Genomic DNA, 15083 nt, shown 5'->3' with positions numbered 1-15083 from the left:
ATTGTTTTTAACGGGTGCCCTTTTTCGGGCTCGTGATGCCCAGAAAAAGGTACCCGGACGTCCGTATCTCTTTGTTTTTATTGTCTCATATTGTCCTAATCTCAATTGTTCAAACTTTATTATTCTAATTATATTACTACTATTAAACTTTTAAAATTTCAAAAACAAGTGATTGGCATTTTTCACATGCTGATCAGGTCTACCTTCAGGTAAGTTCATGTATTACACCAAGCTGGGTGGGAGTGCTGATCTGCTGGAGGGCAGGGAGGCTCTGCAGAGAGATCTGGACAGGCTGGATCATGGCTGAGGCCAATGGTGTGAGGTTCAGCAAGGCCCAGTGCTGGGTCCTGCCCTTGGGTCACAACAACCCCAGGCAGCGCCACAGGCTGGGGCAGAGGGGCTGGAAAGGACCTGGGGGTGCTGCTGACAGCAGCTGAACATGAGCCAGGGAGTGCCCAGGTGGCCAAGAAGGCCAATGGCATCCTGGCCTGGAGCAGCAATGGAGGGGCAGCAGGGCCAGGGCAGGGATTGTCCCCGGTACTGGGCACTGGGGAGGCCACATCTCAAATCCTATGCCAAGCCTCTCAAATCAGAAGGGACATTGAGGTGCTGGGTCTGGATCACAAGTCCTGTAAGGAGCAGCTGAGAAGAAAAGGAGGCTCAGGGGAGACCTTATCAATCTCTACAACTGCCTGAAAGGAAAATATAGCTAGGTGGGTGTTGGCCTCTTCTCCCAGGTAACTAATGACAGGACAAGAGGAAATGGCCTCAGATTACCACTGGACATTTGGAAAAATTTCATCCTGAAATGGGGTCAGGTATTGGAATAGAGCTCCCACTGAAGTGGTGGAGTCACCATCCCTGGAAGTGTTCAAAAAACATATGGATGTCATACATGGTGTAATGGTTAAGGTGGTGGTGTTGCTGTTATGTTTGACTTACTGACCTTAACCAGGTTTTTTCAGCCTTAACGATGCTTCGATTTTGTTCTGAAACTCCATCAGAAACAGCTGATGCAAAGCTTAGTTCAGATAGCTTAAAATAAATTAAGTATTTCAGTAGAAACAGTAATGTTTGTAGGACATTTGCTAAAAATGAAGCCAGAAAAAAATATTCCCTAGGCTAAAATAAAGAGCAAACATGAAAGAAAAAAAAACACTGGAAAAACCAAACAAATTGCAAAGGACTTTACAGACTGGCATTTTAAGAGCTGATCATTGCTCTTGGACAGAGACATGTACACAACTATTTATAAAGAATAGAGGTAGGTTACATTGTTTGCTTTTCATAGCCAACAGTACCATAACTTAATCTAATTTTTTGATACATGTACAAAGGATTGAGAGGTTCACTCAACTTAGTATTTCTGGCCTTTTATTTTGAACTGTGAAACAGATTCATTAAACATGAAGAATGCAAATAAACATGAAAACATTACAAACACTGTCATGGGACGTGGTGGGGGTTTTTATCTTCAATTTTGCATAGAAAAGATGCAAGAAAGACAGTAGCCCTTTTAAGAAACATGTAGATGTTTTTCCTTTAAAATACAAAGTTACCAGAAATGCAGAATTAGGGCACTTTAGGTACATTAAGAATAGTAGATTGCTCTGTGTTGTGTTTCGTTTTGGGGGGGTCACCCCGGGGTGTCCCCGGAGGGCCCCCTAGGCTGTGAGTTGGCTGGCAGCAGCAGGCAGGCAAGGAGACTCCACACGGCTTCTGAGGGTGCTGATTGATGAGGGATTATTGAGGGTCCCATCCCCGGGAACAGCGGGATGAGGGAGAAAGGGAGAAGGGGGAGGGGGAAGGAGGGGGAGCCTAGGGGAGGGAAAGGGCAAGAGGGGGGGAAGGCCAAGAGCGGAGAAAGGATAAGAGGTCGGCTGGTCTCACCAGGACAGCTTAAGAGGGAGATTGAAGTGGGTGTGGAATCACACTTGGGCCAATGGGATTACAGGTACAGGATGGTTCAGGGCAGGACCACAGGCTTAGAATATACAATGCATTTTTGGAGGGGTGAGACAGTGCATACCATTTAAATAAAATGCAATACTGCAGCTCAGTCCTGGTATTTGCTGTATCTAGGAAGTATCAAAAATGTCTGTTCTTCCTACGTCCCTTTCTGGGTCTCACGTGCTCCATTTTTTTCTGCTTAAGCTGGAACCTTCAACGCCTGCCTCACTTCACTGTTATATTAATGATGCTGATATCCTCATAGGGTTTGTCAGTTTTTGGATTGACTTTGACATTTGAAATTCTCTGAACAACTTCCATTCCTTTAGTCACCCGTCCAAACACACTGTGCTTGTTGTCGAGCCATGGCTGTTTGAAAACACAGGAGAAAAAAGAAAAGAACATTAAAATAGAAAGCAACATGTAGGTTAAGTACCAAATCAAAAATAAAGTGTACATGGACACATTTTGTGTGCCCAGACTATGGAACCTAACGCCCTGCTATTAGCATGCAAGGAAATACTAGAATGCAGCTAACACATATTCATATGCATTTGAACTCACCTTTTCAATTGCTTTCTTATAGTACTACAGAGGTCATGTTCTACCAGTGCAGTAACATTGTATAGTTCATTTTAAAGCATATTCTCAGTTCACAGAAATGTTGTTTCAGTCTCTCTGTTTCATGCTATTTTCACAGAAGAACTTTTAAGTGTCAGTACAGAATACTACCCAATTCAATACTCGTACAGTATGCCCAATTTGAATATAGGCTTTCATACAACTTAATAAACCTCAGAACTATGGTAGATAGGGTTTTTTTGTATTACTTTGAAGTGCCATAAGAATGCAGTTTTTGTAAGTGTTACTTTTAAGGACTTGGTTTCTATATCTTAGATTCATATATCAAAATTTTTATTGTTGGCTCTGAATTTGTGCACAGATTAAATGAAATTTTTAAACCTGAACACTGTCTTCCTTGTATAGCTATAATTAGACTATATTAGACAGACATCCTGGCATCATATCCAAACCCCCAAGCAATCTAAGCAATACCTAGGTTTCCATCAAGTTTAAACCACTATTATTAATATAAGATACTCTAGTAATACATAATTGCAAACATGCCTAGAAATTTTATACCTCACTCCATTTAAAGGCAAAAGGCTTCTTGATCACAAGTGATGGAAAAGTATTTCTGTCTTCTAAGGGACAGTTTCAGTGAAGCCTATACACTACACATCACGTGCATCTTTTATTTGTAAAGTACTAGTATGTTCCTTTTTCCATGAGAAAAAAGTTAATTTTTTACTATCTAGGTAGCCTCTCAGGCTTTAAATTGAGCTTTTAGTATTACTTACAGTTGGCACTACTGTTATAAAAAACTGAGATCCATTGGTATTTGGTCCTGCGTTAGCCATGCTGAGTGTATATGGTCTGTCATGTCGTAAAGTTGAATGAAACTCATCTTCAAATTCTCCTCCCCAAATACTTTCACCTCCCATTCCGGTACCAGTTGGGTCACCCGTCTGAATCATGAAACCCTGCACAGAAGTTATATGTTATCACATTACTGCATAGAATACATAACCGCAAGTGTTATATGCTAGGTGACGTTTTTTCAAACTTACTTCAAACACTTACACAAAATATGTTAACATGTTATGTCTAAGGGAGAAAGCATTTGAGGCTTTTTAAGTGTCTATCAAATACTTGAGAAAAAGCAAGGTTACTCACTATGCCGGCCAATGAAGGACAGAAACATGACTACCTCTACCTTTTGCAAATCCTTAGGCTCTATCACTTGATTCTGGTGGGACAGAAATAAGCAGCCTTACAAGAAAGGCGTTCTGACATGAAGCAAAGTTTTAATTCAAGCAGGATAGCAGGACTCATCTTTCAGTTTTCTGCTACCTTATCAATTGCAGAACAGCTACTATAACTTTAGTACGTGCTAAAGCTGTTTAGAACATCAGAGCTGTTCAGAATTTACAAGGAACTCTAAAGGTACTCCAACAATCCTGTGCGCAAAACGGAAATGGAAGTGTTAACAGAGGACTGACCACCACAGTACATAATGTAAATTAACAAAAAAATAACATAATGCAAGTTACCTTGATGATACGGTGAATTATGTGTCCATTGTAGTAACCATTCCTGCTGTGCACACAGAAGTTTTCCACTGTTTTGGGGCACCTAAAATCACGTAACAGAAAACACAATAATATTTGTCTGGTGACAGGGCCATAACGATTTCAGTTGGGACTAAGACCTCCTTGTGCTGTGCAATGTTTCAGGACTCTGTAGGAAGGGATTTAGCCAAATAAGGAAAAAACAAATTTCCATCTCCTCAAACCTAAGCTTAAAAAGAGCTGAAAGCAAAAAGCTTGAGAAGTACATTACATCACATTCTGTGATTACACAGAAAGGCAGCAGCTGTGTTGATACCTAGCACAGGGATGTTTTAGCTGTTGCTGAGCAGGGCTTACGCACTGCTGTGGCCTTTTCTGCTCCTAATCCCACCCTGCCAGTGAGGAGGCTGGGGCTGTGGGAGTTCAGAGGGGACCTAGCTGAGACAGCTGAACCCAGCTAACCACAGGGATGCTCCATTGCACATATGGCATTATGTTCAGCACATAAAACTGAGGGAAAAAGCAGGGGACATGCAGAGTAATAGTGATTTGCTTTCCCAACTACCCACTCCAGGTGAGAGAGCCCTGTTTTCTTGGAGATAGTGGAACATCTGCCTGTCCAGGTTCCATTTTGCTTTGTTTGGGTGCATGCCTTTTGCTTTCCCTATTAAACTGCCTGTACCTCAGTTCACAAGTGTTTTCACTCTTACTATTCCAGTGCTCTCCCATTCCACCAAGGGGAATATGAGCATATGAGTGGTTCTGGGGGCTTAGTTGCTGGCTGGGGTTAAACCATAAGAGCCAGAAACCCAATCTGTCTCCTGCAGGCATAGTTCAAGGAACCACTGACTATAGGTTCCCTAGTTTTCTATCTGCACTCCCAACTAGGAGAAAATGGCCAAGTTGAGTTCACAGCTGTAGTTACTCAAGTCTAACTGTGAAAAGGAATATTAGTTCGGGATTTAGTGACACTCTAAGCTATCTTGTCAAAAAGAGCACCAATGTCATAACTAATGGAACAGACTAGATTATAGTCAGTTTTTGCTGAGCAGTAGAGAGTCATTCACAACTTTATTTCACAACAAAATGACCAAAGAATTCAAAGATGTACAGACCCATATCCTATATGCTCTTCTTTAAAGTTTTAATCATACTAAAGAGATTTTAATTTAAAGCTCAGCTGGGAGAAAATACTATAATAAGAAAGGACGAACCAAACAGTAACCAACCCTAGTAATGCTGTATTTAAAATTGCATACAGAACATTGCAGTGAAGCACCTTGCAATACTGTGCATGCAGATATGACAATATTAGCATGACAATTAAAGAAAAGAATTAATGTAGCTTGACCTGTCACTCGCTGGCAAGAGCTCTACCATTACTACAACCTATTATGAGTTCCAGAAACTAGAGCCAGATGCAAGGAAACATTGGTGAAGACTGCAGTAGAAGTCTGGTGCACTAGAGGGTAGAATTGAGGTTGCCCTACCTGTGCTTATGACCAAAGATGAATTTGTTTTTGGAGAAGCATGGAGTACATTGACATAATTTAGGTTTCTATGTACAGCAATATATTATATAAATTTCCTGTTAAATAACAGAATATTTGCAATTTTTGCATCATGAAGGAGAGATGAGGACACACTGATTTTAGCAATTGTCACACATAAAATTTTTCGATTCTATGTCTGGTTTTGGATATACACAACAGTAGTATTATATGCTGGTATAAATGTTATATGGCTTTCAAAGGAGCTGCAATAACAAAGTGTAGTTCACTGGCCACATTCAGAAGTTGCAACTACTATTCTTCTGGCCTGCACAGACCTGCTGCCAAATCTGCTGCTGCTGCCAACATCATCTTTCTTTTTCAAGATCTATGCAAACAGCAATGCCTTACAATACAGAGCTTACACAGAAGAGTATCATTACCTGTTCAAGAACAAAAGTTAAGAAAGGAACACCCTCCCTGAATCAGTAACTAAATAAACCCAAATATAATTCCAAAAACTCCTGTGCCCCAGACAGTTATTTAGACCTATTTTTACCCTATTTTATTTCTATTTATTAAGAGTCACATTCCTACCTTAGCATATTAAGAAACTGACAGAGTAGAAAAAGGGAAACAAAAAAGAGTAGAAAAAGGGCAAGAAAATAATTATTTCTAGCATGAGATAAATCTTGGATACTTCAACCACAAGGGACAGAAGAAAGCAACAAAACCAAAACAAGAGAAAAAACAGCAACTACATACTCAACAGGAAAAAGCTTGATATGAATATCTCCCATGCTTGTGTGGATGATGGCACTGTCTGACACTCTTTTGGGACCTTCTGCCTGAGTGGCTGCCATAACCTCTTCTTTAGAAGGTTTCTCATTAAACACATCTCTGTCAGAATCTGCACTCTTCGTGTCTTCTGGTTCACGTTTAGTAAACTGAAGCACAAAAGAACAGAAGGTTAACTGGTTTTTTTCTTTTTTCCTCTTAAAATACAAAGTGCTCTGCACCCAATGCCATTATTATTATTCAACCTGCTGAACACGCAATTCAATTTAAAATGTACAAAGACAATTCACAGACAGTCTATCCTTGGACTGTCATGTTGTGTTACCAGCATTTCCACAGTAACAAATTCCAGTAAAACTACATGTAAATACAAATATCTTTAATAATCGGTTATCTTTAAACTTTCCCCTTTACAACAGGAGTCTTCTCTAGTTCAGCATCTTTTCTTTAAAATGAGGTGGAGAATACCAGGCTGTTCTGCTATACTCAAACGAAATTGGCAGGTTTTATGCCAAAAGCTGTAGTTGTGCTTTGCAGTTGTGCTACAAAGTTAAAATAAATCCTCTTATTCCAATACAGCATTAATATAAAACTATAGAAACCCAGCAAATTTAAGGCATAACAGACAGTCCAATCTCTAATCTCTATGGCTATGACCTCTCAAGTCAGCTACTAACCACTCTAAAATTGCTTGTCTGTTTGGTTCCATCTCACCTAAAAACCCAACTGCGAACATCAAGATGACTCCTTTTTCCATTGCTTGTAATGTCCTTAGTGTTACCAAGTCCTGAAATGTTTTTCTACTCTATTTTTTTATGCACATAGTTGCGTATTGTTTCTTTATAAAATCTGGTTAGTTTTTTAAGTGTTCTTACTTAGAGTTTTTTCAACAAGAACAGAAGGATATCATCTTCTTGGGGGAATAAAAATTTATGAAAAAATCACAGCTGTTTCTAGTTAATGTACAGATAGTCCAAGATAAAAATTCCAAATATACTTGCAATATAAAGAGACTCCTTTGTATAAGCTGCATTTGCAACTACAAAAAGCACTAGAAACGTGCAAAGAGAAAACAAAAAAAACATAATGCAGAGAAATCAATACAAGAATGGAGCTATTTAAACAGAAACCCCACGCACCATGTAAAATCTGTTTTTTTTAAAAGCGGTGCAGATTACTGTTGGATCTGCCTGAATATTCTGGAGAACAGGATTTTCAGATGCCTTCATCTCAATAGTGATCGCTGCACGATGTTTCTTTGCTACTCCTTGGAACAACGCCAGTTGCATCATTCTGATGTTCTCTTGTTTTCCCAAGATACGAATACACCTGAAATACAAGATAGAAAGAGGTGTAAAGTTCAGCTGCTCACAGTCAGAAAATGTCCTCTTTCTGACTGTTAGATTCAGAGCAAAATTTCAAAATCCTCTCAAAATCATTATTCACTAATCATTTTTATGATGTTTCTCTGTTTAAAATTGGTACCTTAATTTACCAGTCAGCCTCCATATGCAATAAAAATTCCAACTAAATGATCCACCTTTACTTTACATTTAAATTATCCCATCCAGTTAGACAGAGATTAATTGATTAACTACACATTTCTAATACACACGTGCTTGCTATTTGCCTAAGCTCTAATCTCCAATGACTCCTTACAAAGAATGGGAGCCTTACAGTGTAATGTAAGGCTCTCAAATAACAACACAAAAAGATTAGACACCTCTGCACTCATATGAAGAACATATCAAGTTTTAAATGTGTTCTAAATTTGACTGAATAAAGAATTTAAAACAGAAATTTATCTCTATGTGTGTCACTGGAACTTACCTGTTAGTCTCTACATTTATGACCTTAATGCCCAACATAGTTCCATAGAGAACGAAGTGTCCAGTTTCATCAAAAATTATATTAATTAATCTTACTGCATCCACTTTCTCCAGCTCACGCTCAACTGCCATACGCCGGCCAAACTCCATGTCAGGCAGTTGTTGTCTCATCTGCTGAAGCTCAGTAAACATCTACAAAAAAAAAACCCCAGCACTCCTATATTAACATATTTTAAACTTTTTATCCAGTAAAACACTGATTCACATGATTAGAAAATACTGAATTCAAGTGAGATTACTCCATTCAAACTTAACTGAAGGATTTACGTAAATACAAGTAATATTCTTGTTATTTTAATGATAGAACAGGCATGTTGTAGGACTAGGCTTAAGCACGTGAAAGTGTGCAGCTGTCTATCAAATTCCTTAGAAGATGAAAAATTTAATTTATTATCATGATGTTACTTGCAATGGGCATTTTCCACCATCTTCCACAATTGTTTTCTAGTTAAATGTAATCTAGCAGCATAAAAAGAGAAATTAAAATCCACAACTCTGTTTCACTATGTAGCAACATAAAGCAGTAAGAATTCATTCTGGGGCAAAGCAATCTAAGAGACAAGCAAGAGAACACAGAAGACCTTTTTTGCAAGAAAAAGGCAAGCTTGGAAGCTTGCCTTAGAAATAAACTATAGCTTAGGTGAATGTGCTGGCAAACAAATTCAAGTAAGTAGAGAAAACATTTCAAGAAGGAGTAACAGGACAAAACTCACACTCAGAGATTCATCAAAGACTCTCATGAGCTTTCCCGTCAGAAAACGAAAAATTCTAACTTTTCTGTCAGACCCAAGAGTGGCCATTTTCTTTCCATCAGGTGAAAAACTTATACTGGATGGGTAAGCCTTGCATTTAGCAAATTCATATAGATCGGTATCCGTTTTATACTCCCAATTCACATTCTTGGGAAATTTATATTCATGAGGAGTACCGGTCCAGTACTCGATCATTCCAGACTTGTCAGAAGACACTACTACTTTGTAGACAGGGTTCAGGCGTATCTGAGTAAGTGGGGACATGTGGAGTTTATCAAAAACATGAAGGGGCTGGTTATTTCCTCGTCCATCATATATGAATATTTTTCCTGTGCTTTTCTCAGATGTTGCAACAGAAGATATAGCATCTCCAGGGCAATATACCCATTCACACTGGCCAGGGTGGTAGCTGCAACAAAGAGTAGAAAGGAAAGAAAAAATTACAAATTAACTAGGAATGGATTTAATTAGGTGAGAGTCAAATTATGCTGTAAACTTGAAATCAAACACCAGAAGCAAATTTTAAATTTTATTTACTAGTTTTGCTAATACATATCTTGCTAATATTGAGCATATAATAAACAAGTTTTACCAAGAAATACCATTCAGTGGAAGACTACCAATTTCTTCCATATTGTTTTGTAAAGATGCTGTGATAGTCAAAGTAGAAAGCAGGTAAAAAGGATGAATTTGGACAAAAATCCAGATTAAAAGTCCAAGTGGCATTAATAAATAGCACTCAACTTATATAATGCCATTTCTCCATCTTTTAAGTGAATAATGACTCAGTAGAAATGAAGACAACTGCACTTCTGCCATACACTTCTGCAGAAGTTCAACTAGATCTTGCCAGAAAAAAAACCACAAAACCATGAAATCTCCAAAAAGAGATACAAACAAAATTAAATGCACTCACAACCCTATATTCAATAAGGGTTGTGAGTGCATTTAAGAAGGAACTCATTTGCTACTTGCAAAATTGTGATCTACAAATAAGACAAGTCAGAGATATAGTCAATAATATAAGTTATGTCTGTTTTAAAGTCTGTAAACAAAGATTCTGAAAACTAGAACTCAAATTAAATTGCAAATACAAAAAAAAATTATACAATCTCCAGAGGAAACACAGGTTTAGTATCCTTTCACAAACTGAACTAACAGATGCTGAGGGACTGATGATATTCTGACATCATGACAGACACCAATAATTTGAATTTTCAATTTCTGTCTGTAAAGAGAAACGAATACTTAGTCTCAAATTCATTAGGAAGAACAGGATCAAATAAATAAACATGAAGTCTCTTCAGAAACAGCCAACGTTTTCCAGATCACAGATGGAAGCATAAAGCATGGAGATTTGCAGAGAGCCATGGTCTACAGATTAGTTAGAACTGGAAAGCTCTGAAGATCAGGGGTGCTTTTTTAAATATAATTTTCTTTTTTCTATAATTTTACCAATTATGTAGTAACAGTACAGGGCTATGTCAAAAATAACAGCAAAACCAAAAAGCTTAAGCCTAACTGGAATTTTGCCGGAAGAGACAACCAAGAGAGAATCAATTCCTATAGGTGAAGTACGTTATCTGGAGGATGACACTAAAACTGCAACAAACAAAGCAGATGGCATATGCTTTTATTACATGTTCTTTGTAAAAGCTTTTTTCCCCTGACTTTATACTTCTATTCAATTTCAAAATTAACCAATACATCATAGACTACGAAGACTATGTTTTCCAATTCTAAAAGGTTTGTGAAGAAATCAGCATTTCTACTGTTCTTGATGCAACATTTATTGATCCTCCAGCACTTCAAATCCACCCTTTTAACAGTGTGGTTATTATTCTCTGGTATTGTTATAATTCCACTAACATCCATTCTGGTTTCTCCCAGATCCTTTAGGTATCTATTGTGTAACCACAAAGTCTAAAGAAAACAACAATATTGCTTCTAGCAGAAAAAGAAAATTGCATCTCTATGACAACAAATGTGACAATACAGGCAGGCCAAATCTGTTCCCTAATGGAACTACTAACAGACTGTAATCTTCAAACTCAGTGCCAAACAACAGAAAGAAATTATGCCTAGCTAAATATTTGAAGAAACCCCTATCTTTGTGTGTAATATGTAACACCGAGGAAGCTCCTTTTCTACTCCTCTCTTCTAGTGTTGCAGTAGTATTTTTTTCTATTCAGTCAGGCAGTCTCTAGCCATTTGATTGATTTCAGACAATGAAGTTTACTCAACTTCATATGACTGGGCATGGGGGAAGGGGAAGAACTCATGAACCCAAATTATTGACTTATCGCTCAGCAAAACAACCCCCACCGACAATCTCAAACAAACACTTCTGAGAACTAAGCAACTTACCCAAGTTTCAGCATGTTGATCATGTCAAAGTTGACTACATCAAACACCTTCATTGCTTTGTCATCTCCAACAGAACAGAATAATGCCCCCTCTGAACTAACAGCAATACTCTCAATAACACCTGTGAATTAATTTAAGATACTATTAAGAAATGGGAAAGGACATCCTTCATTTCAGTATTATATATGGAAAACCTACAGAGGCTTAAACCTGTTTCCCAACTGTTTTGTCACCTTTTCCATTTAAAACTCTACCTGAATTCAATAAAATAATATTTAAAAAAATAAAATTCACAAAACAACACTTTATGGCCTATCAGCATTTAGACTCAGGTATGTGAAAATGAACAATTTACAAAAAACATAGTAAAATATTATTATGGCAGTAAGTTTAGTTTAAAATATTGATTTTAGAAAATTGAGAACATTATGATGGGGTACACATTATGTGCTCCTCAGCTTGCATCTCTCAACAGGGTAAAAGCAGCAGAACTTTACAGACTATTACACCCAGGATACTCAAAACTCCTCTGCAACTGAGCCTTCCACAAAGTTCTCACAATGCTGATTTTCACATGGTAGGTTTTGTTGACACTTTTTGCTTCTATATATAATAAGAAGCTGATAGTTGAGATCAAAACCAGACTTTAGTATTTCTTGTAACTCTAAAAGGAAATCATGCTTTTACTACCTATTTTAAAATATTTTTCTTACTCTAACATTCTGCATATCAAACCGGATTTTTTTCCTTCAAGCATATCATCTCTAATACTGTTGAGGATATAATTTTCTGTCTAGCCTATGTAATGCTTAGCATAGTGTTGAAAACCTTTGTGTGCTTATTAGCTTAGAAAATTTGGTTAAAGTTTCTCTTAATTGCAATTTGTCTGATAATTACAACAATTAGGCAGAATTTACTCTACAGTTACAGTATTCCAGATGAAAATAACTGCTTTTTTCCACACTGCAAGGAGAAAAAACAAAAGACTGAGGTATCCTTATTTAAAGTAACATATTTTTAAACTTCTCTGGATTTTATGAACACTTTTGTGTATCTTGTTCCCTTACATCCCAGGTATTCTCCCCACAATCAGGCACAAGGCAACGCAAAGGCTTCAGTTTTCATTTTCATGTTTCATTTTTATCCTATCCTGTCTACAGCTTGGGAGCAAAATGTAACAGGACAGAAGAGTAAAAGGAAGATTGGTGGACATAATTTAGTCTCTGACTGCACTAAAGGAACCCCAGAATCTCTCTCTCTATTTGCACTCTCTCTTCAAATAACAAAGACCAAGGGAGAGAAAAAAGTAAAATCCTTTAGATAAGAAAGAACAACTTCTCACCCAAGTGACTTCGGAAGTGTTTAACAAACTCAATCCCTTCTTCTATTTTCTTCCAGAATTTTACATGTCCGTCATGACTAGCTGTTATGATAAAATCTGTCCTACAATTAGAAAAGAAAAATAAAGTCAAGAAAACAGAAGCACACATTTTGCACCTTCCCGCTGGTGAGTAATTTGCACTAGAATTAACACTGTGCAGAGAATGAAATCTCAAGAAATTACTGTGACAGTCTGTCTGAACAGGTACTATACCTCCTAGAAAAACAAAACAGGTATTTTAGTGCATTCTGGATTAATCTATGAAAAAGTAAAACTGAAGAAAAATGTAACACTATCCTTTTTGAATATGTAAATGTAAGTCCTATTTTATGTCTGGTTTCATGGTCATGGTAGTTACTCTGTGTGTGTGATCTCTGCAATTCTAGTGAATGGTATTTTTTCATAGGGAGTAATTTATTCTTACTCCTGTATTTCCTGCATATTTTAACAAGGATTTTAAGACCCTCCTTTATCCTATAAAAACAACTTACATCTTGCTTCTAGGTAAGCCACTTATTTTTCTAAAAAACCCACCACCCTTTAAAAACCACCTCAGGACACTGTAACTTTCCATTATAAAACATGTACAGTGAAAATTTCTTAGCCTACACAAAAATACACCCCAGACAAAGAAATGCAATGGAAAAGAAAAACACTTACTTTGTACATGCTACGTGTGTAATAACATCTCTGTGCATGTAACTGCGTTCATACATTGAAGCCGATGGTAGATTTTCAAGATAAACGTGTTCGAATTCAAGAACTACACGGAATAGGAAGAAAATTCAGGATTTGTTCTTCATGAAGTCATATCTACATTTTGTTTTCTTTCACTTATCCTTTTATTGCTTACTCATACTTAGTAAAAAACATGCAGGATTTTGTGCAAACATAATTAAAGGGCCTTTAGCTCTGGCTTTGCACTCAGACTTACAGATTTTCTGTGGACTAAAGCCACTCAAATGCTGCTTTAACTCATATTCCTCCTCCCTCTTAAAGCAACTGTTACAGTAACTGTCTTATTGTTTCAAAAAAACCAAAGTCAATCAACAGTTTTTAAGTTACTGCCAGAAAACAGAAGGTCATTTGAACCTCATTTCATTCTAAAAACACATGTACCCCTGTTATTTTTATGAGACTTGTGGTCCCACACAGGTCCTGCAGTCTAAATTTTAAGTTCTGGTATCCACCTATTTCATTGCTTAACTGGCTGACCTAAAATAATCTGATTTTGAGCTTTGCTTCTGATTTTTAGATCCTACTTGTTAACACCTGTGCAACGGTATTTTTTACTGAACTTGCATGTTTATATCTGATGAACATTGTTTTCCTTACTTAGAGAAAACTTAAAGTGACACCCAGAGAGCTGGAAGTTGCTACACACATCAATACCACATGGCAAAACACAGCCTAGAGGCTGCTCCTGCTGCTCCAGCTTAGGGCAGTGATCTAAAAGCCGGATTAACCCTACATCAATAACCAGCACAGCTTCAGCCTGTGCAGCAGCAGGGCTCTTAAAGTGTTCTCCAGAAGAAACAAAAGTCTTAGAATCACAGAATGTTAAGGGGCTAGAATAAGCCTTAAATACCACCCAGTCCCAAGTCCCCTCCTACTGGACCAAGTTGCTCCAAGCCTTATACAACCTAGCTTTGAACTCTGCCACGGCTGGACCATCCAAAAAATCACTGGGCAACCTGTGCCAGTACCTCACAGTAGACTTTTTTCCTTATAGCTAACCTGAATTTTCCCTTTTTTCAGTTTGCACCAATTAGTCTTGGTGCTATCACTGCTGTTCCTAACAAAGCGTCTGCCTCCAGCTTCCTTCTAAGTCTCCCTGGGTACTGGAAGGTTGCTATGAGGTCTACACGTAATCTTCTCTTCTGCAGCCTGAACGGCCACAACTTTCTCAACACCAGGCACGTCCGCTGTGTAATTCCGCACCTGGAGATTCCCCCCAGCGCGCTCATTTGCCATACGAGACACAGTTTCAGGAATCGCGCTCCCGACAGTTGCCCTCACCACGTGGCCGTGGCCGCTCCCGCCCGGCGGGGCCCGGAGGCGACCCCAGCACCCCGACCCCAGTCGGGGCAGAGCTTCACTCGTCCCCTTACCTCTCCTTTTCTTCGCCTGCGCGGCCTCCCCCGGGAGCGGCCCGACCCAGCGCTCCTCCTCATCCTCGTCGTCCGCTGCTGCTGCTGCTGCTGCTGCTGCTGCCGCCGCCGCATCCCTGCCGCCCGCCTCCATCACCACCTCCGGCAGCTTTCGCTTGCGATCCAGCTCGACGGACGCCATGGTGTGACGTCACTGATCCGCGCCGGGCGCTC

At 38.6% G+C, this 15083-nt stretch overlaps 1 protein-coding gene across 1 annotated transcript; it reads right to left on the bottom strand.

The window, feature by feature from the left end:
* Nucleotides 1-1357: 1357 nt before the first annotated feature.
* PPWD1 (peptidylprolyl isomerase domain and WD repeat containing 1) lies at nucleotides 1358-15041 on the bottom strand. Its single transcript, XM_041414711.1, has 11 exons — nucleotides 14871-15041; nucleotides 13420-13522; nucleotides 12721-12821; nucleotides 11379-11499; nucleotides 8973-9420; nucleotides 8201-8391; nucleotides 7510-7699; nucleotides 6338-6519; nucleotides 4065-4146; nucleotides 3312-3494; nucleotides 1358-2319 (listed from the first exon to the last, which is right to left on the bottom strand). Exons 1-11 carry the CDS (start codon nucleotides 15001-15003, stop codon nucleotides 2176-2178), a joined length of 1878 nt encoding a protein of 625 aa, XP_041270645.1. The 5' UTR covers nucleotides 15004-15041; the 3' UTR covers nucleotides 1358-2175.
* Nucleotides 15042-15083: the final 42 nt, after the last annotated feature.

The sequence above is a fragment of the Onychostruthus taczanowskii genome, unplaced genomic scaffold (assembly GCF_017590055.1).
Source record: "Onychostruthus taczanowskii isolate IOZ18803 unplaced genomic scaffold, ASM1759005v1 scaffold46, whole genome shotgun sequence".
Lineage (NCBI taxonomy): Eukaryota > Metazoa > Chordata > Aves > Passeriformes > Passeridae > Onychostruthus > Onychostruthus taczanowskii.
This window is presented reverse-complemented; position numbering and strand designations above follow the sequence as displayed.